This window comes from Stegastes partitus, unplaced genomic scaffold (genome assembly GCF_000690725.1).
Source record: "Stegastes partitus isolate 25-593 unplaced genomic scaffold, Stegastes_partitus-1.0.2 Scaffold1791, whole genome shotgun sequence".
Taxonomy (NCBI): Eukaryota; Metazoa; Chordata; class Actinopteri; family Pomacentridae; genus Stegastes; species Stegastes partitus.
The window spans coordinates 95,746-120,937 of NW_007579522.1; the positions used below are offsets into that span (position 1 = coordinate 95,746).

Sequence of the window (25,192 nt, forward strand, 5' to 3'; positions counted from 1 at the left end):
AAATTTAAAATTGCCTTCAAAACTAACTTGTGCTTAATGCTGATTAATGCTATGTAGCCACTGGATGGTGAGAGAAATAAATGAAAGTATTATACCACACGGTAAAAATACCACAAGTCCTGCATTCAAAAACGTACTCAGGTTAAACTGTGTAAGTGTTATAAGCAAAATTCACTTAAGGTATCTAAAGTTAAAGTACTCATTGAGCATTACAATGTTCCCTATCAGTGTTTTACTATATGTGGTGTTTTTGGGTTAATGCTACTGCTGTCTGTCGCATTTTACTGCTGTAGATGTTGAAATTTATGCTAATTTTTCTACTTTATATACTGTTGGATAGTTTAATCTACAGCACTGTATCATATACTAGGAGATCATTATAGGTTTATAATACCGTTCTGCGAGAAACACATCTATCTAAAAAATCACCTGTTAGTTTCTTTAGTATAAGCAGAAGAATTTCCTCAACTCATAGAGGAATCAGTTTATCACAAACATCCAAACCCAAATTTAGAGAGAAGCAGGTTTCACTGGTCTGCAAGAGAAAACCTGTAATCAGAAAAGTACCCAAAACCTAAAGCTGTCAGACAGACGTGTAGTGAAGTGGAAATATAAAGCAGCATAAAATGAAAATAATAAATGTACTTAGTTCCATTCCACCCCTGAAATGGATATTATATCTGCTAAATATCAGCATGTCGCCGTCGTAAACATGTGAGCATGCTGACATTTGCCTTCACATTTGCTGCAGCACTCACATGGGCGCTACATGTGTGCAAGGTACACTTGGAAAGTACATTTACATACAACACATAAATATACACCTGCTCAAAATAGATCCAGTGTTTCCTGTTTCTGAGCTTTAGACTGAATCACACATTCTTCCTCAGCAGATGGAGGTTGCCCCGTTGTCATGGCATTACAGACACCACTTCATCCATTTTATCTTAATGCTCGTCTTTTATTGTGTGATACAGTAAAACAGACAATATTGCACCACAAAAAACAAGATTTTACTTAGTGAATGCAATTCAGCAAATACTGTTAACTTACTTTTGACAAAATGTGTTTTTGTGTAAAAGCGAGTGTGTGCAGGATGGATTTTGCACACACACACTCCCAAAGTGACACAACAGATGCACGCAAGAGAAGGAGGCCAGCGGACATTCTTAGCAGCAGGCCATCATGCCTTCGTTCCATCTTTCGCTGCCTTTCCACATAAATTCCCAGCATGTCACTGGCTGCTTCCACAGGGACAGAAACACTCTGTCATTAGAGTCATCACCAGCCTGAGATATCAGATTTACGACGTGGAAAGAAACACATCGAGGTGCTGCTAAAGCTTTAGCTCATAGCTTACTCAGAGCACTTTAAGGATCCTTTGGAAACGTCCTGAGCACAATTCTCTTCAGCGTCACACCTCGTTCCTTTGTCTCGCGGCGCTGTCGTGTCCAATTTGAGTGCAGTCTTATTGGACCATGTGGGCCTAATGAGTGAGCTGATGTCACCGGTGGACTGAACAGTGATGTAATGAAACTGTGTTGAGAAACTTGGCGAGCGTAAGACACTAAATACTTCTCTTTAAGAGGGGGTGAAATGTGCTCACCATCACATGCACATCAACACAGAAAACGAGGCCACACAGATTAGTCTCTGGCTCGCTCACTGATGTTTTAGTGCAAATATCACACTTTGAAAACTTAATTTTCTTGACACAGCTTTCTAATTAGCTCGACCTGAAAAGTGGGTTAGATTTAGAAGGATTTTGTGGATGACTTTTTAAAATTTATGAGCTGCATTGCAGCTGCATGAGGTAAAGCACGTTGAATGAACAAAAGGTGGATTAGGTGAATAAGAATCACAGCTGTGCCGGGCATCTGTACAGTCCAAATTATTCTGCAGCCTGTTTCAGCCTAATTACTGAATTATTCATGTGTTTGAAAATCATCACTGCAGGCCTACCATTTTAAATTCCAGCATGTTCGAGCTGTAGAGCTAACATTTAGTCTTATATTTGTGGGAAAATCATCAGAGCCTGAATGTATATTTCGATAGCAGCTGAACTAACTGCAGGAAAACTTCTTTCACTAAATAAAGCTTATAAAATATCTTGCCTAAAGTACTGGGATGTCTGAATCGCTGCTGTGTTATGCTTTCATTCTTTCAAGCTGTAGTCTGTGAGGTTTTAAATATGTTGTGTTCCGACTAGAGTGAAGTGAAATATAAGGACTTGTTAGTGCAAAATTGAGAGAAATCCTGACTGTACGAGTTAGTTTTTAGCCTCTATTAGTGCTGCTCTGTGATTGGCAGTGTTGGTCGGTCCACCACTTCGCTCCAGATATCACGCATCAACGACTGGACACTGGATGTCACCAGAGTACCAACATTTCATTTGGAAAGGTTGTGTGCACGACAACAAAAAAAATAATCCAGCCACAAAACATTAGCTGTTGTCAACTCGATTAACATTATCCTCTCCTCACCTGTCTCTGCTTCTTTCTGCTCGTCTCCGTTCCGCTCTGTGTGTGTCTGTTTCCACTGACCTGGAAACAGACACACAAAAACCACAGCAAATCAAACACAAAAGGAGGAGAAGCAGAGGAGAGCCTGCAGTACAGACTCTCACACAGGGATGAAATGGTGCATATAAACGAGGTAAATTAAATACCTTTGCTTGGAAGTTATTCGGATTCACGTTACAGTGGCTGAACTTTTCCATTTTCCAGTGAGAGTGTGTCGCTCTCAGTCTGTTTATGATCTCGGGGAGAGTCAACAATGTCAACGGGAGGGACCTACATGCACTATTATACAATTACATGCACGCTTGAGCAGAGCTGTCTGGAAAACATAGAACAGAGAAGCTCGGATTACAGCACACACACACACACACACACACACACACACACACACACACACACACACACACACACACACAGGGAGTAGGACCATATTCTTCACTACCGACTGCTGTTAATGCCAGACTAATGTTGAAAATCTTGCATATTTATATTTCCTATTAGACTTTTTATCCAGAACTACTACAAGATCAAATTTTGCAATAACCATTGTAAAGTCTCAGTGCTTCAAAGATAGATTTTTTTCCAAGGTTTATAGTAAATGTATATGTACAGTCGTCCTCAAATGTATTCAAATCCTTCCATTAAAGAAAATGCAAAATTCACAATAGTCACTCAAATAACTAGAAACTGAGAAAAGTAATAATAAATAAAAATTTGCTAAATTATAATTTAGTGAAATAAGACATTGCTTTTGAATTGTGGTTGACAAGAATAAAATAAATAAATAAATAAAAAATTGTCCAGGACAAATTAGAGCACTTTGCTGATGAGCAGTGACCAAAATGAAAACAGCTGTCAACAGGAGCAGAAGTCTGATTGAGAGTTACAGAAAACACTTGATTGCAGTGATTGGCTCAAAGGGTTGTTCAACAAAATATGGGTCCCATCATCCCATCATTTTCTTCTTCTTCTTCTTCTTTATATGAACCACAATTCAAAAGCAATGTCATGATTTTCATTAAAATTTTTATTTATTATTACTTTTGTCAATTTCATCTGATTTCAGTAACAGCTGTTTTTTTTTCCTCCTTTAATGGGAGGCTATGAATACATTTGAGGACGACTCTAGTGTTACTACAGTAATAAACACATAAAATGAAATGAGTTGACGGATGAAATAACTGGATAATTACTGGGTGTCGCAAATTTTAATCTTCATCCTTCATCAGGTTCAAAGTTCTAGTTTGTCCATCAACTGTAATACTAATTCCTCTTAATGGTGAACGTCAACACATTTATATTTCTACATATTAGAATGCTGACGTTTAGCTAAAAGCACCGCTGAACCTCACTTTCGCAAGGCGGGGCTACAGACTCTTTCTTTTTTTTTTTCTTTCTCCACAGCCATCCGAGCGATCTGAAGCATCGTTTCCACCGCCACCACTCAACCAGCAGTCTTCACGCCCCCTTCAACCACAACCACGTCCCGGATTCCAACCTGCCGCTGGTGGCCGAAGAGCACGACGAGCACGCCGACAACAAAGGCGGGGTGTACGACCCCAAACAAGACGTGTTCGTCAGCCTGTTCGTAAGTTTAAGGTCACTTCGTTTTACACACCTCATTTGATCATCTGAGAGGCTCCTGACAGAGATCAGAGGAATAAGGGATCTGGGCGATGAAAGACTGTGATGTAGTTGAAACAGTGCAGGCAGACGGCACACTAAATATGTTTTACCAAAGCCAACGTAAGTGATTAAGTAGTTTTGACAAGAATCCACCAGCATAATTGAACTCAGCTATCTAAATGGACGGAGATAAAAGCGACGCAGAGCTGTCTTGTTCTAGTTTATGGTTTGCATTAGGTTCTAAGAATCACCAGTGAGCGCAGATTTAAGCGTGATTACGCTAAATTCCTCATGTGAGGCCCGTTGGCTCTCGCATTGTTCTTTGAAACACCACTCTATGAGGTCAGAAGTCATGTAGGTAGTTCTCGAAGTCGCAGAAACCAAGTCTCCCTGTGCCACATGTGTTGAATTATGTTCTTAGTCAGCCTGCAGGTGCTTCCAGTTAAAGCTTCTTGATATGTTAACTGTGAAAACTTAATGTTCCCCATGGCTTAAAATGTTGGCAAATTTAAAGCAGCCTATTAAAAAAATCCTCCTCAAACATAAAGAACCAGTTAAGCAGATGTGTGGTTTAAAATGAGCTGCACGGGGACATTAGAATACCATCAATACATTCCCACAGTAACTTCACATTACTGGTCCCACGCACTGTTATGTGTCACATCACGTTGGTTGGGACAATCATGTGGGTAATCTTTGTACTGTTCTTCCTCCAAGAAATCTCTCCACCCTCTGCCTCCTGAGAGCCATCCAGCTTGCGCCAGATCTATGAAACTCCTCGCCAAGATTCCCAAAGACGCTGAAGCTGTCATTGTTTTAGTTGGTAAGCTCGGGGGACAAAAGTAGATCAGTGAGAGGACTTATGTGTTTTCTTTTCTTCTCTGTTTTTATAAAGCGCTGGGGGCTTAATCTGCTCATTGTAAATTCTCCATCAGGCAGGCCCTCAGTGGAAAATGATTCAATTACACGAGAAGAACCAACAACAGCGCCGACTTCTGTGTATTCTTTCAGCTTTTGCGTGTCAGAAATTGCAAATTACTAAACATGTTTTGCGGTTTTGTTTTTTTTTCCTGCAAGGATGTGTTGAATTTCTGGAGCAGCCAGCGATGGCCTTCGTCAGGCTGAGCGATGCCGTCCTCCTGGAGTCGGTGCTCGAGGTTCCCGTCCCCGTTCGGTTTCTTTTCGTCCTGCTTGGCCCCAGTCAGTCCAACGTTGACTATCATGAGATCGGACGGTCCTTCTCCACTCTGATGTCTGACAAGGTAGACGCTGAATGAAATGAACTGATCGCAGCATCTCTGTCATTTTAATCTTCTGATTTTAGGATTAGTCTGTGATGTCTGTCCGGGTAAGAAGTAAGTCCCTTGCCTCACTATTTAACCCTCTGAACCCCAGACAGTTTCTGGGTGCTTTTTTTAAAATACATTTTTACTCACTGTGGGCTCATTTTCACCGCAATATTAACATTGGCCAACAAAATAGCACCACCATGGCTAAAAGTAAAGATAACTCAAAAGTATTGTTTGTACAGTGTGACACAGTTGTCATAAATTTAGCAAATGACATCGACAGAAACCTAGAATCAGCATATACAACATTTTTCCAAGTGCCCGCAGGGGTTATTACCATTCACTGTAGGCTCTACATAATATTGATGTTTTCCTCCTCACATTTTAAATGTTTTTCCACAGTAATCTCCTCTCTGCTGTGTGTAAACATCACCTGCAGTTCAACCTAGTTCAGCCGAACAGCCTCTTGGATTTTCATCACATGACTGTTGCCGTAGAGTCACCAATAGCTTCTTGGTTGTATTGAGGAAGGCAGAATCTTTGGTAAATGTTTGGCAAATTTTAAGATGAGACATGTAAAATAAAGTGATTTTGATGGAAGATGTCGACGTAAAGAACTCCACATGATTAGTTTGAAGACTGTCAGAATGTTGAATACCCAGTCATTCTCTCTGTTTTTACAGTTTCTGCAATTTTTACAGATTTGATAAAGATAATGTGCCTTTCAAACCCGCCGGTGGGGTTTGTGGTTCAGACGCAGGTCTATTAAAGAGACAAACTAATATTATACAACATGGTCAGCCCATGTTTGATGTAACTCTGACAAATTAAGTCACAAAAATGAAAAATCACAGATACATGATGCTATTTATTCACTCTTCAGCTTCAGAGATAAAATTTGGACTTGATAAATTATGACATTTTGTGTACAAATATGTATATAATCTTTCATGAAAGGCTTTGAGACTCATCATTTTTACTCTTCTTGCAAAAAGGACATCCCAGAAAATTATCCTTGTGTTATGAACTGAAGTCTTAAACTAACAAAATCATGCAAATTAGCCCACTTCTTAGCTTGAACCGCCTGTAGTTGTCATTCTGGTGCTGACATTCGGTTCTGTTTTGTTGCAGAACTTCCATGAGGTGGCCTACTTTGCTGACGACAGGCAGGACCTCCTGAACGGCATCAATGAATTCCTGGACTGCAGCATCGTCATTCCTCCCTCCGACGTGGAGGGCAAAGACCTCCTGAAGACAGTGGCTGACTTCCAGAAGCAGATGCTGCGCAAGAGAAAGGAACGAGAGCTCAAGAAGCAGCACTCCACAGCTGGAATGGAGCTGGACAACAAAGGTACTCTGTCAAGTCATTGTTTTTTAGGAAAAAAAAAAAAAAAGAATGTAGTTTGTTTGAAGGAGGCACTTCTGATGAGTCCAGCAATGCACACCCAGATGTGCATCTCATTCCTTGTGCTTGGGTTCCTAAAACATAGCTGTGAAGAGTTTTTACAACCAGAAAACAGAAAGAAAATGATTTAAGTGAAGTTAGTTTTGGTCTTTCCATTGAATGTGTTAATCATATAAAACACATGCAGTGAACAGTAACTGTGAGTTACAACTTAGGTTTAGTTTGTGGTGTTCATACTGGGCCTTTAACGTTAATTGCTTTTTCATAGTTTTTTTATGTAAAGAAACCTGTGTTAACTCCCCCAGAGGTGAGTCCGGAGGAGGAGGAGGAGGGCGACCAGGAGGTGGACCCGTTGAAGCGCTCAGGGATCCCATTCGGAGGCCTGATCCACGACATCCGCCGGCGCTACCCGCACTATGTCAGCGACCTGAAAGACGCCCTGGACATGCAGTGCGTCGCCGCCGTCATCTTCATCTATTTTGCCGCGCTGTCACCAACTATTACCTTCGGAGGCCTGCTGGGTAAACTGAAACTACAAACAAGACGAAGCCAACTGTGTTCCGTGTCACGTTTATGCTGAAGGTACCTCTGTCTTTGTGACTGCTTTCACATACAGGAGAGAAAACAGAGGGCATGATGGGAGTGACTGAGCTCATCGTTTCAACTGCAACTCTTGGAGTCATCTTCTCGCTGCTTGCTGGTCAGCCGCTCCTCATCATCGGCTTCTCAGGACCCTTACTGGTGTTTGAAGAAGCCTTCTACAAGGTACCTGAACTGAACACATAGTAAATTTCACGTGCAGTAACTGGTAACTAACACGTCTTGTCGCTCAGTTCTGTCAGGCCCACGACTTCGAGTACCTGACTGGTCGAGTGTGGATCGGCTTCTGGCTCATCTTCATCGTCCTGGTGATTGTGGCAGCGGAGGGCAGTTTCCTCGTCCGCTACATCTCACCCTTCACCCAGGAGATTTTTGCTTTCCTTATTTCCCTCATCTTCATTTATGAGACTTTCTCGAAGCTCATCAAGGTAACTCGTCCACATGTCTCTGCTCACACTGAACTCTTTACACGGTTAAACACTTCATATGCTTTCTTCCCCGTTCGAGGATACCAGAATATCTTCTCAATGTCCTTTCTTCTCTTCATTTAATATAATTATTTGTACAGAGCTTATACAGTTGTTCGTAGTCTTAAGTTTCCAATGACTCCTACAGTTCTTAATTTTCTTCGTTGTATCATTGAAACACATCATGCCTGTTGGTTCTTTCATTCCTATTGTTGGTCTTCTGGAAATATGACAAACTCTGCTGGGTCATAAATATGCACACAACAAATTTAATTGATAGTTTTGGTGATGCTGAAAGCTGTGTTCATTAAGTTTTCTTAGTGGCGTCACTTCTTAACTTCTCGTGTGATTACAGTTGACTACAGCTGCTGACTCTGAGCCACTTTAAATCGGGCTTATTCTATGTAGTCATTAGACTCAGGCACAAACACTACAGTGGGTGAGTGTGAAGGGCTCAGCACAGATCTGACGAAGCAAATCAGTGACTTGAAGAAGTCAGGAAAGTCAATTGGAGCTATTTCAAAGCAGCAACAGATTCCAAAATCAACTCTTTGTAAGTACAACGGTTTTGCTTTGGTGCTTTACACAAAGTAAATGGAATAATGAAAAAGGAGGATTACCTCCAAATTCTTCAGGAAAGCCCAAAATCATCAGCCAGGAGGTTGGATCTTGGATGCAGTTGGGGTTGATAAAGAAATGGCTAAATCAAGCTAGAATTACACCAGCCCGGCCAACATCCTGACACCATCTGTCAAAACAGTGATCAAAGATACAACCAGAAGCTTGCCAGAGGATTGTGGAGAGCTACCAGAAGTGCCTAGTTGAGGTTAGAAAGGCTCAAGGACATTTAAGGGCATTTAATTAAGTATTTGCATTGCCTTATGTATATACATATACATATATTTTTTTTAACTGAGCAGATTTTGTCATATTCCCAGAAGGTCTACAATAAGAATAAACATTCAGTTAATGTAAAACATGTTGACTCTCTTCTGGTTTTCAGGTGTTTAGGGAACATCCGCTGATGGCGATGTATCCGTCTGACTCCACCCCAACTGCTGAGATGCACACTTTGGATGTCTACAACCAGCCCAACACTGCTCTTTTGTCTTTAGTGCTCATGATGGGCACTTTCTTTGTGGCATTCTTCCTCAGGAAGTTCAGAAACAGTCGTTTTTTAGGTGGCAAGGTAATCTCTTTCAAGCTTTTGCTTCCAACAGTTGATATTAAACTGCTTTTGATGAATTTAGAGGCATCCTGTCAAGAGAAGGTTAGAAACTTAACAAAGGTTTCCAATACATTTGCTTTCTCTTTAAACTTGTTTACCTCTTTGCATATTGCTGCTGCTAACTGCTGTGGAAAAGTGTAGAAATCTTCTACAGGGATGTCTGTCATGTCTTGCTCATACACGTGACATAACGCAAAAACAAAAAAAATATCCATGAAACGTTGCTCTTTAGCGCTTCTAATGGTCAAAACATTTCACAGGGAACTTTTAAATCTATTTTTTTCCCTTCGAAATGCAGTTCATTGTTTAAATTAGTATGCACAGCGACAAAGACGCTTGACCTGAGAATTTTTATTTTAGTCTTCAAATAATTAAAATATATCAGTAAGTGCACATACTGCCTGAAGCTTTCACCACAAACTCCCTTGCTGGATGTCTCAAAGCTGTCAATTAACATAGCAAAGGCAATTTGAAGAAAAATGCACACGTCAAAATGTAATTTATTGTTTTTCATAACCAAAACCTAAAGATTGTGGTTAAAACAGGTTATATCAGTAAAACTGAGGCACACAGCAGTAAATGTTTTCCTTTTCTGCTTAATCTCTAGCTCATACTGTTGAGTTCATACCACTCAACTGTCTGAATTTAATGGTGTTCAACTGAATTGTGATGTATTTTCACATTATTTACCATTTGGTTTCTCAACGTCCCCAGGCCAGAAGAATCATTGGTGACTTTGGCATCCCAATCTCAATCCTAGTTTCAGTTCTGGTGGATTACAGCATTACTGACACCTACACACAGGTAACTTCACTGCCAAGTTCCTTTTATTAAACTTCAAATAAACTGCTGCCTTTTTTCACGACTTAAACGTGAGTCTTTCTGCTTGTAGAAACTCAATGTGCCGTCAGGATTTTCCGTCACTTCCCCTGAAAAGAGAGGCTGGTTCATTAATCCCTTTGGTGACAAGCAGCCCTTCCCAACCTGGATGATGGGAGCGTCTATTGTCCCGGCCCTCCTCGTCTTCATTCTCATTTTCATGGAAACTCAAATCACTTCGTACGTAAATTATGATTGCCGCTAGCTGTAGAACACTAGTAGAATAATGCTTTCTGAATTGTATTTCTCAAAGCTAGCATTTGAGTAGTTTTCTTGTCGTCTCTCTGATCTCTCAGACTCATCGTCAGCAAGAAGGAGCGTCGTCTGGTCAAAGGCTCGGGCTTCCACCTGGACCTCCTGCTCATCGTTATCCTGGGCGCTTTCTGCCCTCTGTTCGGCCTGCCGTGGCTCACTGCAGCCACCGTGCGCTCTGTCACTCATGTCAACGCCCTCACGGTCATGAGCAAGGCCACGGCTCCCGGCGAGAAGCCCATGATCCAGGAGGTGAAAGAGCAGAGGGTGACCGGGCTTCTGGTGGCCGTGCTCGTTGGTAAGAGGAACGAAAAGGTCGCCAAACTCCAGCCCTGAACAGTTAATGTGAAATCATAGCATACCAACTGTCGTTAGGCACACGGCCTCTTCAAGCTTCAAAAAGGTGTGCAAGAGGTTCTTTAAGAGATGCTCAAAGTCTCAATAAGCCAGGTGGTGACCTTTACAAGACCAAATGAAAAGAAAAACAGACTCAGGAATGATTAACATGGCGTGTTATGTGCTTTAATATAAACAGCAAATGTTTGCACTGATGGCAACAAGCTCACTACAGAGTGTAAAGTCAAACTGTAGCCAGTAGAATCTAAATTAGTTTGGGATATTACATCGTGAGTACAAACAGTAGTAAGCGAAGATGCTCTTAGGTCACGGTGTTCTATTTGGAATTAATAAGTAACATTAAAGTAAATGTAACCTGTCTAATGTAGTTACTTTCAATTACATTTTTATTTCTAACAGTGTAGTTTAATCACAAAGTCTAATTCTTTATAAATGATGGTAGGTTACCATAACAACCAGAAATCTAACCACAATATATATATAAACAAAAAGATTTTAATGTTAGTTAAGGCAAAGCTGTGTTTGCAGCGTTTAAGGCTGAAATATTATCAGAAGCTCTCAACATGCTTCAGTTCTTTCATAACTTTGTGCTGCAGCCCGGTCACATTGTCAGTGATGAAGCCAGGATCATCAGGTGTTTCTGATCTCAACATCCTCACCCAGGTGACCCAACCAGAGCCAATCAAGCCCCGAGTCGTGACCAGGTGGTACATTAAACTTCAGCCCTCCTCCACCTGAGCCAATAGGAAGCTTTTTCAGTGGCTTTCAAAGATACTCTCATTGGGTTTTCTTCCTTGCAGCCCACAAATTCCAAAAACTGTCCTGCGAAGCTCCCGCTTACCTGTGATTGGGCCTGAGGTGCACTTTTTGAGTGTTGCTGCCTGCAGAAGTTGGCCACCAATGATACCACCTCCTCTCCCAGGGTCATTTTAAATGGAAAAAGTTCACCAGGCGTCATTCTGACATAAGCAAGAGATGACTACAACTCTTACAGAGCGTTCCTATATGACTTAAAATAAAGCTGATGCAATGTTACATCACCGACGCATAAAAACGCTATCTGATGCAATATAAAAGAAATACTCAGGTTAGTCACACGATTCCTATTGTAAGGCGTGATGCACCTTCTTTGAACTCCAGTAGTTCTACCTTTCAAAACACCTTTCAGTTTCTCATGTGGATCATTTACTGACTTTTTGTTTAGAGCGTGTTGGTTTTGCCCCTTTAAACTCGGCATCATATGCAGCCATCGCATACCTATCTCGGACTGTTTTACTGGGTTCTTATTTCAAAACAAGTAAGCTGGAAACATCAAAAAGCATTAAAAAGTCAGCGAGGGGCAGATTTCAACCAAAACAGACCAAAAACCTCAGTTCGACTAAGAACCCTGTTTTTACTTTGGCTGCTTCTGTGTGAAACTAGAGACCTGTTGATTCAACGGCGATTCAGTGCTGAGAGTTATTCTGCCGCCATTATCACTGCAAACTTGTGTTGCACAAGAGCAGAAAGCTTGACAGGTGAAGCAACACGGCAGCAACAGTGCTCAGGGAACAGTTAATTGGTTGGTGGAATGCTCCTTTTCGGGCCCATTATGTAATTACTATTACTTTCCGTAACCGCAAATGTATCTATAATTAATCAAGTAAAGCCCAAGTTCAACAAAACATGGGAGCACTTTCATTAACATTCACAACAGATAAATCTCAGCAATACACACCAGTGCACTTGGAGGAGATTAAGGGGAATCTTAACTACTGGCCAATTCCAGAATAGTTACAGTATTTTGTTTTGGGGCTGCAGGGGTTATATCGTCTTTTCTTTTCTTTCTTTTTTTTTTTTTTTTACACAACATTAATTACGGTGTTGGAATTTCCTGGCAAGCAGTTGTTATGAGAGGCAAACATGAGCTGGAAGGTACAGAGTGGCACTTCTGCAGCTCCTGCATGTCTAGACATTCATGGAGTATGACTCAGCCCCTGCTACAGCTTAAAACGATTTTACATTCTGTTTACAAATTGTCTTCGAAATGAACCGAAGCCGTCGCTTTTCCAAATGAAAACTCGTTTCAACTCAAAATACATTTTCGGACATTGCAAAATCTTTTTTTTTTTAATCCACTTACTGGTGCTATTTGCCAGCTGAATGTCTTGTTTCCATTAAGGTAGGGCTCCCATAAGCAGTCTTAAGCATAGTTTGATCCACTTTGGGTATACAACCAAAATGAGTCATCATTATGGTTGAGCTTTTGTTTGATTGAAGTACTGTTTGGATTAGGAGCGAGACTTTTTTTTTGGATTATCCCAGAGAGGACATCTGAACGGGGAATGTGTTTCAAATAAACGGCACTGACAGTGTGTTTGTTTTTAAGGGCTGCTCCCTTGTTGAATGAATAATTTTCTCCACAGTTGCAAATTATTATGCATGCGTGCAGTATTAACAATAAAACAGAAATGAAAACTTCCCCTTTAACCCCTCTTTGCCCACCAGGTATGTCCATAGTGATGGAAGATGTGCTGCGCCTCATCCCTCTGGCCGTTCTCTTTGGTATCTTCCTGTACATGGGGGTCACCTCTCTGACGGGCATCCAGCTGTATGAACGTATTACGCTCATGGTGACGCCTGCCAAGCACCACCCTGACCACATCTACGTCACCAAGGTAACACTGTTTACATGCCCCCGGTCTCTGTTATCGGCGGGAGGACGGTGAAGCCAGCAGAACTCAATCTTCATCCACTCCTAACTTTGGAGTCAATTCAGTCAGAACAGGAATAACAGAGAGGCTGGGATGTTGAAGAGACATCGCGGAACATTGCAAAATAAGGACACACTCCTGTAAAAAACATTACAAAAACACCACTAGTCTGGTTCTTAGTCTTTGGTTTTTAGCTTAGTTTCGAAAGAGTAGCCTCGTCACTCAACGCTATTATGAGAGTTGCAGAAGTTTGGACCCCAAGCTGACAGTTACCTCAACAGCTGAGGATAAACACAGCACAGTTTCTAGCTGTCTGTATTATGAAGCAGGACTTGGGGATAGCGGGGTAACTTCAGGTTTAACTCTGGGTTTTCAAGGCTGGTTCACCTTTTACCGTGATAACTTATACGAAACACTTAACCTGCTCCGGAGCAAGTTATGCTTCAAATAATAGATCAACACATATGGAAGAACCACCTACTGACCAAACAGTTCTCTTGAAATCTCTTGAAAAAAGGCAGCACCGTTCCCGGAAGATCCTGTGAAGCTCTAATGCAGTTGGAGGGTCTCTGAGGAGGGCAAGATTTTTTAGAGTTCATGTCAACCCATATCTTTCTTTGATGGGGATAGATATGAGAGATATACAGCGAGGGGAATAAATATTTGATCCCCTGCGTATGTTGTGATTTTGGCCACATAGAAAGAAAAACGAGTGGTGTATAATTTTAATAGTCGGTTTGGTTTTAGGTGTAAGAGACAGAAAATCAACAAAAAAAAATCCCGAAAAGCACATTATGTTACAGTTATAAGTTAATTTCAAGTTGATCAAGGGAATGAAGTATTTGCAGCCCTATCCTACAGGCATGAATTCTGTCTCCCATGGATTGGTTAAGAGGCGCACTTATGAGCCCATTGTGCTTCAAAAACCAGTAATCTGAACTGGTTACGTGTACATGTGTAAATGCAACCAGTCCAAAGAATCATCATCTTCAACTTCACCACCATGAGCTATCCCAAGATACAAGATTGTAGAGCTTCACGGGGCCGGAAAGGGCTACAAGACCACCAGAAAGGAACTTGGTGAGAAGGTGACAACTGTCAGTGCAATCATTCCCAAATGGAAGAAAGGCAACATTCAGTCACCCTCGGTCTGGAGCTCCACGCAAGATCTCACCTCATCCAGTATCTGTGATCATCAGAAAGATCCAGGACAATCCCAAAACTACACGGGACGAACTTGTTAATGATCTCAAGGCAGCTAAGACTACAGTCACCAAGAAAACCATTGGTAACACATTGCGTTGTGATAGATTATAATCCTGCAGCACCCAAAAGGTCCCACTGCTCAAGAGGGCACATATACAGGCCCGTCTGAAGTTTGCCAATGAGCATTTGAATGATACACAGGAGGCTTGGAAGTTTGTAATTTGGTCAGATGACACCAAAATTGATCTCTTCGGCCTCAGTCCGACTCGCTGTGTTTGGAGACAGAAGAATGCTATGACCCCAAGAACACCATCCCCACAGTCAAGCACGGAGGTGGAACCATTATGCTTTAGGGACAGGTGACTGCACAGCATCGAGGGAACAATGAATGGGGCTATGTACTGAGAAATCTTGAGCAAGAACCTCCTCCTCCCCTCAGCCAGAGCACTTAAAATGGGTGGTGGGTGGGTCTTCCAGCAAGATAATGACCGATAATGAAAGCATACGGCCAAGGAAGCAAAGGAGTGGCTGACGAACAAGCACCTTAAGGTCATGGAGTGACCTCACCAGTCTTCAGACCATAATCCTATAGAAAATCTATATAGGGAGCTGAAGCTTTGTGTTTCTAAGCAACAGCCTCGGAACCTTAAGGAGTGGTTGAAAATACCTCCTGAGATGTGTGCAAACCTGGTGACCAACTAGAAGAAACATCCGCCTTTACCAACAAGGGTTACTCCACCAAGTACTAAGTCATATTTTGCTGGACGATCAAATACTTATTTCCCGTAATCAACTGGGAATTCATTTATATCTGTTAGATAATGTGTTTTTCTGGATTTATCTGTTGATATTCTGTCTCTTACACTTAAAATGAACCTACTATTATAATTACAGACTGCTCGATTTTTTTTGAATGTGGCCCAAATCATGAACTATGCAGGGGATCAAATGCTTATTTCCCTCGCTGCAGATTTTCAGTGGAGGGAACTACATTCTGCTTTATTATTTTTTCTGTTGACTGCCAGTAGTTTCTATCAGTCTTTGCATAGCGACGTATCCTAAAACAGGGACTGATAAAGCAATAAAGCCTTGCACTTATTGACCTTATAAGATTTGCAAGCTGAACTATGGCTTTAAATTTGTTCAGTACTTCACCTTAAAGAACATAAGGCTAAAATTGTCTTGCATGCCATAAAAATAGGCTATATCTAAGCAACGCACTAAATAGAGTACACAATTGTAGTCTAATTAAAGTCAGATCTACCAATGCCTTAATGATGACATTACACATTCACACGGTTGGCAGTTTTATTGCCAGCTGTCTTTGTGCTTTGGCAGCAGCAGCTGTGTTGCTTTTAGCCTGTACTGTTATTTTTTTTTTTGCCTCATATTGATTTAGTATCATCGTTTTTTTTTTCTTGTAACGATTATGTCATTCTCGAGCTGTCTGCCCCACCTATGTCAACACGCTCACAGCTAGATTCACAAACTCTAGGTTGACTGGACAAGTTGATAACCGACTTCATGAGACTGCTTAGCCTGACTGTGGTTGTTATGTTTAGGGGAAGCCAGATGCCAAAAACATATCCTTGGTATTTTGAACTTGCTTCACAGTGCAGGCCTCTGGTCCCGGCTGCAGTCATCACTCTGCTTTACATATGATTGTTAAAACACAATACACCTTATGCATCCTATTACAGTGACTTTCATTTAAATGTGTAGATCCCCATGTCCTGGTTTATCACTGAAGTAGCCCATACAAGTACTAACTGCTACATAACTTGGGGTTAACCTGCACACAGTCTCTCCATTAGCCAGCCCGTTATGCATTACAGAATGATCTGGTCATATTTCATTCTGCTATAGGAGAAAAAATGTTCCACCTTGCTTCTTGGCTGAATTGTTTTGGTGGAACATTTTACGGGCAGGGAGGCCGAAAAGATTAATCCACCAAAAACACTACCAGTGCTGCCGAACTGCACGATCCAAATTTTCAGGGTGGTAGGTTGCTACGACGCTGAAGGTTCTTGCTGTCGTAGCGAAGGGAATTTTGAATAGCTAAAGGGAGGGACAAATCCACCTGAGATGAGCGGCCGATGGAAAGCTTATACCTCCAGCCTGCACGTGGTCGTCAGACTACAAGACACCTGGTGTGTCCATGCTGTGGTGTCCCTCTTTGTATGGGAGCACTCCAGCCATCATAACTGTGTTTTGATAAAGCGGACCTCGCTGTCTTTCTGAAAAAAATACTGTGTTCACATTTGCTGCTAATTACGAGGATATTTCAGAAACCCAGTTATAATTAGGTGGTAGTGAGAGCCGTGATTATACAAGCGTTCAGACAGTCAACAACAGTGCATGATAAAAAGCTACTCTGTTTGGACAGTCGGGGTGCCGGAGCAGAGTGTATACAGCTTTCTCCTGATTATGTCTTGATCATAGTGACGAAAGATAAAAATGTTGCGATTGTTCTAGAGATGTTCTATCCTGTGTCACAGTATTGTTACAAAAAAATCCTGTGTGTTGTTGTGTGATAAGCATTCACACCTCACACATGGACCTGTCCATGTCTATGTCATGTCTCACCAGTATCTTTATCAATATGCCTCCACCTGCCATCCACTTAAAACAGCCTATATGTTGGTCTCTAAGACGATAAAACAAGAACCCCACAAATATATGAAACTGTTGCTCGAGAAACTGCAACCAAGATTCCTTCTGAATGTGTTGCACAGCAGATTGATCACCAACTTTGCTCTGGTGCTCAATCCATCATTCACAGCATCATTACAGAGAATAACCATAACGGTTTAAAGTGATGGTTTTAAAAAAACCAAAAGAAATTTACACTTAGTCTCATGATTTAAAAGCCAGTATGAGTATTTTTTCAGAGTTTATTCCTTCAAAGAATGACAGAAAATCTAGTCTTTCTTCCACACTTCCACTAGATGGAGCCAAAAACTTGTGAGATTTTCTTTATGGAGGCGAGCTGTCAGGGAGTGAGTGTGTTTAATGTGTCTTTACGTGCATCTTCGAGCGTCTCTGTGTGTCTGCACTGCGGCCTATGGTTTAATGCTTTTCAACCCAGTCGCCACCGCATGTGTGTTGTTTCAGGTGAAGACATGGCGCATGAACATGTTCACCATCATCCAGCTGGCGTGCATCGTGGCTCTGTGGGTAGTGAAGTCCACTGTGGCCTCCCTGGCGTTCCCCTTCGTCCTCATCATGACGGTGCCGCTGCGCCGCCTCATCCTCTCCAGGATCTTCGAGGAACGTGAGCTCCAGGCGGTAGGTTTGGTGTAGCAGCGAGATTCCAGGAATATTTGAAACCTTGCCACCGTCGTCTAATCCCACATCGCCTCAGGATACTTATTTTACAGCAAATTTAACATTAGATGGAAGTTGCCATGTTTTTATGCCTGTCTAGTACTAACATCTCTTAAAGAACAGCTACAAAACGAACTTCACCCCTGACATTCCTGATGATTTTCTGCTCTGTGATCATGGAGAGCTTTCCCATGCAAATATTTTCAAATGATAGGCAAATATTTCTTCTTGCTCTGGGTTCTAACCAGACAAAGATCCGTAGTCTTTCCAGAAGCTGGGTTTTAAGTTTTCTTGGAGAGATTCGCTAAACCCATACATGTCATCACTGTAAGATTAAAACCTTCCATTTCCAAAATGTCAACCTTTTTTTAAGAGCGAGGATAAACAGCTTTGCGCTTAACTTGACCGCTATTGGTGTTGTGTTCATCCAAAGGTCTCACGAAACTCTGGCATCGCAGGACTGCCCCCAAACCACCTTAAAATTAAGTAAAAATTCAGCATTACCAAAATCGATGTTGTTAGAGCCCTCACCCTGAACCCTTACCTTGTATGAACTAGATAATAAATGTATCTTTTCACAGTTTTTATTTCTTTGCTTTGCTCCGCTCTACCACAGATGATTGGTAGATGGAAGAAGAGCAAAGAAAGAGCGAGGGGAAAAAATCATAAATCGTGGCTTTTTAGTTCTGGTTTGTCTTGTTTTCACGCTGGCACCGTTAAGTATGATGACGTATGAACTTACAGAAAACAAATTTATAGGATAATTTTAATGATCTATAGAACTCACACAGAAGAATTCAATTCCAAGAAAATAATGTTTCACTTTGATGAGTCTTATGGGTTCATTTACTTGTTTTGAACCATTTTTAGTTGAGTTTTCTATATTTCTGCATAAGTATGGCCTGAAGTGCTTAAGGTAGATAAATACAACCCAAGTAAACAGATAAGAGAAACTGGGACGTTGATTTATTGAGAACAAATCGTCCTATGTTAATTATTATATTTATTGATATTGATTATATTAAGGTATGTGAACTTCAAAACTGAAACGAGAGCCAATCAGGTTGAGTAAGTTCCCTGTTTATTGAAAGAATCAAAGTCTGATCTTTACATTACACCTTTGTGAAAGTGTATCATGGCAGGAGCAAAGGAGAGTTTTAAAGACCTTGAGCTGTTGAGTTGTTGATGCTCAAGAGGCTGGAAAAAGTTAGAAGACATCTCTAAGGAGTTTGGAACCCAACGACATACCATCAGACAGACAGAGCAAGTCGGGTAATAGCCCGCCAGGTCGTAAAGAAACCAGGGTAACTTCTAACCAGCTAAACACCCCTCTTAATTTGGCTGCTGTTAATGTGACTGAGTCCACCATGACAAGAACACTAAGGAACGGTGTGACAGGGCTGCAAAGAGAAAGCTACTGCTCTTTTTAAAGATCATTGCTGCCTGTCTGCCGCTTGCCAAAGATCACATGTGCAACTTAGGATTAGAAAAATGTTTTGTGGATGGATGAGAACAAAGCAGAACTTTTTGGTTTAAATGAGAAGCATTATGTTTAGAGAATGGAAAATACTACATCCCATCTCTGAAGCATGGCGGTGGTAGTATCATGGTGTGGGCCTCTTTTGCTTCCTTTGCGCCAAGTACGGCTCGCCGTCGTTGATTGAACAATAAAATCTGAATTACACCTGAGAATTTGAAAGGAAAAGTCTTCACAAACTTTCAACTTCAGCTACTGTGTCGTTGCTACGATCGCAACACACACAAATGTTGAAAATGTTGCCAAATTTAATATTAGCATAAGCTAGACGTCACTTGTGTACTGTAAAGAAAGAGATCGTACCCTCGATGAAAAAGTTTTGGCAACTCTCACTCTCAAGTTTGGATGCTAAACATACCAGAAGTATGCTAACTTAGCTTAGCATAAGTGGGCTCGAAGCATTGTAGTCCAGTTGGTAGCCAGTATTAGTTAACGGGGTCAAGCTAGCTGTTGAGTCTTTTTACTAAGTTTAGTAACAGAACTGACACTAATTAAGCTGTTGAATTCATGCTAAAGTCACATCTTTGCTACCAGGAAATCCAGTCTTAGAGCAGAAACAGTCTGATAGCTTATCTCACTCCAGAGTTTAATCGACACCTCAGCTGGAATAAAAAGTTCATTTTTGCCTTTTTCACAGCTGGATTGCGATGAGGATTCTCCAAACTTCGATGAAGATGGACGAGACGAGTACAACGAGATCCACATGCTTGTATAAAGTTGTAACTGGACCGGCCAATAGGACCTCCTTCATCCTCCACCTCTGACCAATCAGAGCGAGCAAGCCTCTTTGGAAACCTCAGTGTCTCTGGGTAGCAGTGACAAAGCGAGAGGAGCTACTGTAATGGTGTTTGTAAAATATACAAAAATCTATAGCTGGATAAGCACTTCTTACCTTTGTTTATTCCAGTTTTTTTGTTTGTTTTTTTTTAAGACAGCACACCTAATGTTAGATCTTTGTGGTGGTGGTGTTGTGTTAACCTCCCTGAAGATGTTAATTCCATCAGAGACCAGAAAAATCACTCCAAACCTGAAGTGGACGATGCAAATCTAGCAAAACACAAAAACTCACATGAACACTTTTTATCCCTTTAATTACTCTGCAGGTTCTGGGCATAAGTGCAATGATGACCTCTAGGACTACAGCAGGCGGAAACATTCAGGCAAATTTTGGCACTGAATCATGAAAAAAAATGACCAATTTGCTATATTTTTTCATTAAGAAAGTAGATTTTCATCAACAATTCATAATTGTGCAGATAAAGTAAATCTCGAAGCCCTGAATGAGTTTCACTGCCTCTGTAGTTTAGCTGCCTTTTTCCTTCATACTCCTGTCCTTGCCTATAGGTTGCAATGATGTGCAAACAAGGAGTTAAGTCGTCCCTTTTTTCCTTTCTGTACAGACTTTTAGAAATGAGCACTTTGACTGGGCAAAAGTTCACTCTTGTCGCTGCCAACCGAGCTCCCTGGCACGAAGCCTTCCCTCTAAATGTAGTCTCCCCTTGAAGCCAAAATCCCTGGAGGCTGTGCAAGCCTCTTCAAGGGTTGTTACTGTACTTTGTTAGGTGTTTAATGCCCTACATACCAGTCCACTGATCCCATTATTGTGACCTTGGATGTATAAGTAAATAGCTAACACGGTCTCAACCTTATTTTTCTACTTTGTTGTATCTATTTATTTTGTGACCTGTTGGACTTAATGCCAGATTCTCAGTGGTTGTTTCTACTCCAAATAGCTTCGACTACTATAAGAGTTAGTATAAAATAAAAAGAACATTGTGTAGGTTGACACGTTCGAAAACAGAATATATGTCATTATTCACCCGTGCTTTCATCTTCTCTGCGAGATTTCCATAGCGTGGTGCATTTTTCAACAGATGTCATGAATAATATAATAACACACTTGACTGGAAAAGCATAGAAACTAAGCAAACACACAAGTAGTGAAAACGATGGGGAGCAGCGGAGTGTTGGCAGGATGTATGAATGATGCATTGTACAGAAAGACTGTGAGCTTGGAATTATAATGTACCATCTGTGTTCAGAGTTGTTTTAAAATACCAAGAGATTTCTTTTTCACTTCTTATATTGCGAGCCCACTATAGAACACTTCTCAGAAACTTTACTTCTGCCACACATCTTTCATAACGTGGAAGGACACGAGATGTAATAAGAGAGGTAATTATTTTGTAGCACGTGTCTGAAATCGATGGGATTTCGCTGAGGACTGTACGCTAGACTAACATCTTTGAGGGGTGCTCCATGAATGTTGACACATATTAGTCGAATCGAGAAGAAACAGCTTCAACTGAAACGTTCAGATGCTTGTTGGATGCTCAGTGTCTGCTCTCCAAAACACGACAAATATTATGTTTATTTCGAGGGATGAAGTAGCATAAAAGTAAGCACATTTATGTTTTGCTTTTTTGCATTTATTGGCGTCCTGCTTTTTATCACTGACTCACTTGACTCAGTTTCCTGAAAAGTCATGGATAACCGGTCTTTTGGGGTCCATAATCCATTCTACACTGTTCTTCCGGCAGGACCTCTGTGGTGCAAGAAAATCTGATGTGCTCTTTGATCACATTTAAGGATAGTATTGATGGCTCTAACCCCAACCCAATCGTCATACTCTATGAGCTAGTCAAAAACCAATTCAAAATGTCCCTATTCTAAAATAAGTAGTTCAGTATTTAGTCAACAAACATTTTCAGATTAAAGAGTGGATGGAACCGTCGGTAAAGGGAGAGACTGTGTGGCAGCTGTGGAAGTTTCTATAAATCACTACCAAATACTACATTTGAAAGGTCATGGTGAGAATTTTGGTCGGACTGCTTTCACATGAAGTCTCAGTGCTTCTGCTTTACCTCGCATTGGTTTTGTGTTGCTTCATAATTAGCACCACTGATCCATGGAGAAAGGCTGAGCTGTGTTATAGAATAATATCATGTCTTGTAACCATATAAAAGATTCTGAAACTAAAGCCAACCCAGAAGTGCCTTAAACCTGCACTCTTTCTAACAGCCACCTGGGGGCGACTTCTGTGGTTGCAAAAAAGACATCTCAAGTCTGTAAGAGAACAATCCTGTTTCTCACTTGATTTGTTACCTCAGCGAACATTTTCGGAACGAGTTTATGGTCTCAATTGCAAATGTGAAGTCTCCTTCTCTACCGCGTGATATTTATTTTATAAATCAAGTTCCCATTTAGAGTGAAATTGACAACGCTATGCTTTGTGGCTTAACATATCGGCCCACGGAGTGTCCTCGAGTTCTCAGGCAGATCCGCCCTTCACTTGTTTCACCTGGTTCCAAAAGACCAAGATGGCGACTTCCAAGCTTGAGACTAGTACCCCATGAACCAGTGACTGAATCATGGCTGCAATGTCCTTTTTTAAGCATATACTTTGTTGGGCTTTTGCCTTTATTTTAGAGCAGTAGAGATAGACAGGAAAGGGGGAAGAAGAATGGGGAGAGACCTGCAGCAAAGGGTCATGAGCAGGAGTCAAACCCATGACCGCTGCATCGGGGAACTAAAGCCCCTGTTGATGGGTCGCCCGCTCAACAAGGTGAGCTATAGGGGTCCATTTTTTATTTACAGTAAATGATTATAATCGACTGTTGCTTGTTGTGACGGGTTGGTGTTCCCTCAGCTGTGGCCGTCAGAGATTGGTGTGTACCATTGGATTTAGGTAGATAACTTCATTACTGCTGCAGATGTGGGATGACTATAGCTGTAGGAACGAGTGTGCTTTGGTTGTTACTGTTATGGCTGCAACACATTGATGTTTAATGACGATAACACTGACGACATGCAGTCATTGTGGTTCTATAACGATGGTTGGGCTGGCTGAGCATTGTATTGAAATCACTGTATTCCTGGATATCTACAGAGTTTTGATAGCAAAGAAGCACCAAAGGGTCAAACAGGACATATCCGTAGCTCCTTAGATTTAACCCAAGAAGCAGCAAGTCTGACCAAAAACCATACATCCAGCCACAGCTTCACCAATCACAGGCAAGCAAAGCGACTCGGAGAGATCAGCCTTTTAAAATGAATTAATAAGCACTAAATGCATCTGGTAAAGAGTCATCAGCCCTTCCTGTAGTATCTGCAGAACTGGCACTGGACCAACACACCAACTGTATATGGATCAGAAGGAATGTAAAGCCTACTGCGAGGTAACGCAAAAGCAGTCCTCAAATAATGTGTTTGCCGTGACCTTTCAGGGATTCCACAGAATACGCCTCGACCTCATGAAAAACATACTTGTAAGAATCAAGAGTGTACCATAATTTATGTGTACAAAACGCATCTCTTCTCACACGACCATGTCCTACATTATGAGCCATGCAACAATTCTGTCTCAGGGGAAACTGACCTTTGATCTGTAAATATTGCTTCCCGGCCTTTAGTTTGTTGTTCCTTTTGTGTACATAAAGCGGTCAAGGCAATCCAACACTTGCAATGTAAAAAAAAATATATACGACTTACGGTCCAGGCTTTTATGTTATACAATGAAGAAGGTCAAGGGAAGGGAATTAATGTGTTTACTGCAGCGAAGTGATGTAGAAGTTTAACTGTAAATGAATCTTTCGCTCCCTTGATTGTCCTCTTTAGACGTACACTCGAAGCTCTGCTTTGATGTGAAGCATACACCTGCTGCAGTCTGCGTTTAATTCTGCAGCTCCCCGAGTTAATGAGTCACAAAATGTGCTTTACATTAGCCCTGTGTAGCGGTTTCATTCAAAATGGGCTGCGTTATTAATGGACCTTTTCAACCATGTGTTTATGTTTCGGGGTTTAAAGGATGGAATGGCAAAGTAAGGGCAAAGACACTGGGATGTTCATTATACTTACCCCGCTATGTTCATGACATTATTGAATGTAAATGTTTCACAGACTGTGCTTGCAAGGGACGAGTTTTGATGTATGGAAGGCCGTTAATGACAAAACTGTTGAGTGACCGCAATTTTAGAGAACATTTGATCAGCAACCTTCCATTGTCACAAACAATTTTGAAGAAACATAAAGTGTTTCTGAAATGTTTTTCTTTTCTTCTTAGTTTTTTTTTTTTTTTTCTTTGTGGTCTGAAAAAAAGTTGACTTTAACGAATAATACCCTTTAGGTGCCCAGATTTCTCAAAAACTGCTCCTGTGTCTTCAAAGCCGTACAGTGTGTTTGGCTGTTTGTGTTCCTTTCATGTTAAGTTCAACTGGAGACAGAGCCACCTGTTAGAAATTACCTGAGCTGTCAATAGCTGGGTTTGAAGCCAACTTTTTTTAAAAGCTGTTATATATAAAAGAAAACCTCGAATTAGCCTTGTTTCCATTAACTTCTTTGGAGCAAATCGTCTGGGCCGTCATCAGAGAGTCGCGGTATATGTTACGCATGATTGTAATGAACAGCGTAGAAGAAGCCCAGTACTGGTTGTTCGCCACCTTCTAAAAAAAACACACAAAGAAGAAGAAGAAAAAAGCTAAAAATTGTCAGGAATGATTTGCAGTTGAGGAGAGTACGCTATTCAGTGTCACCGGGTTTTGGCCACAAGACAACAAAATGGAACGTGTTTATCGTTGATGTGAGTTAAACGTTCACTGTGTTAGAATTTAATCAGATAAGGTGTTTGCATCTTCCATGAAGCACATTTACTGTTTTTAAAGAAAATCCACCTCAAGCAAGGGTAAACTGAGAATGTTTTTTTCAGAATTGTGCTGTCACCGTTAACTTTTCCTCATGTGCGACATCGAAATGTGCTTTCAAAGTAATTCATGGAAACACAGCTGTTGTAATTGTAACCCTTAAAATAC

At 41.1% G+C, this 25,192-nt stretch overlaps 1 protein-coding gene across 1 annotated transcript in view; it reads left to right on the forward strand.

Moving 5' to 3' along the window:
- The window catches only part of slc4a3 (solute carrier family 4 member 3), a 47,430-nt gene extending 26,247 nt beyond the window's left edge, over positions 1–21,183 (forward strand). The window contains exons 11-24 of the mRNA XM_008302304.1: positions 3,924–4,107; positions 4,863–4,968; positions 5,223–5,407; positions 6,566–6,785; positions 7,145–7,360; positions 7,456–7,604; positions 7,673–7,867; positions 8,910–9,095; positions 9,849–9,938; positions 10,027–10,193; positions 10,310–10,563; positions 13,110–13,279; positions 17,636–17,809; positions 20,023–21,183. Of these exons, the coding sequence (XP_008300526.1) occupies positions 3,924–4,107; positions 4,863–4,968; positions 5,223–5,407; positions 6,566–6,785; positions 7,145–7,360; positions 7,456–7,604; positions 7,673–7,867; positions 8,910–9,095; positions 9,849–9,938; positions 10,027–10,193; positions 10,310–10,563; positions 13,110–13,279; positions 17,636–17,809; positions 20,023–20,100 (2,374 nt within the window). The 3' untranslated portion in view covers positions 20,101–21,183. The remainder of the gene's footprint in view (positions 1–3,923; positions 4,108–4,862; positions 4,969–5,222; positions 5,408–6,565; positions 6,786–7,144; positions 7,361–7,455; positions 7,605–7,672; positions 7,868–8,909; positions 9,096–9,848; positions 9,939–10,026; positions 10,194–10,309; positions 10,564–13,109; positions 13,280–17,635; positions 17,810–20,022) is intronic.
- Positions 21,184–25,192: the final 4,009 nt, after the last annotated feature.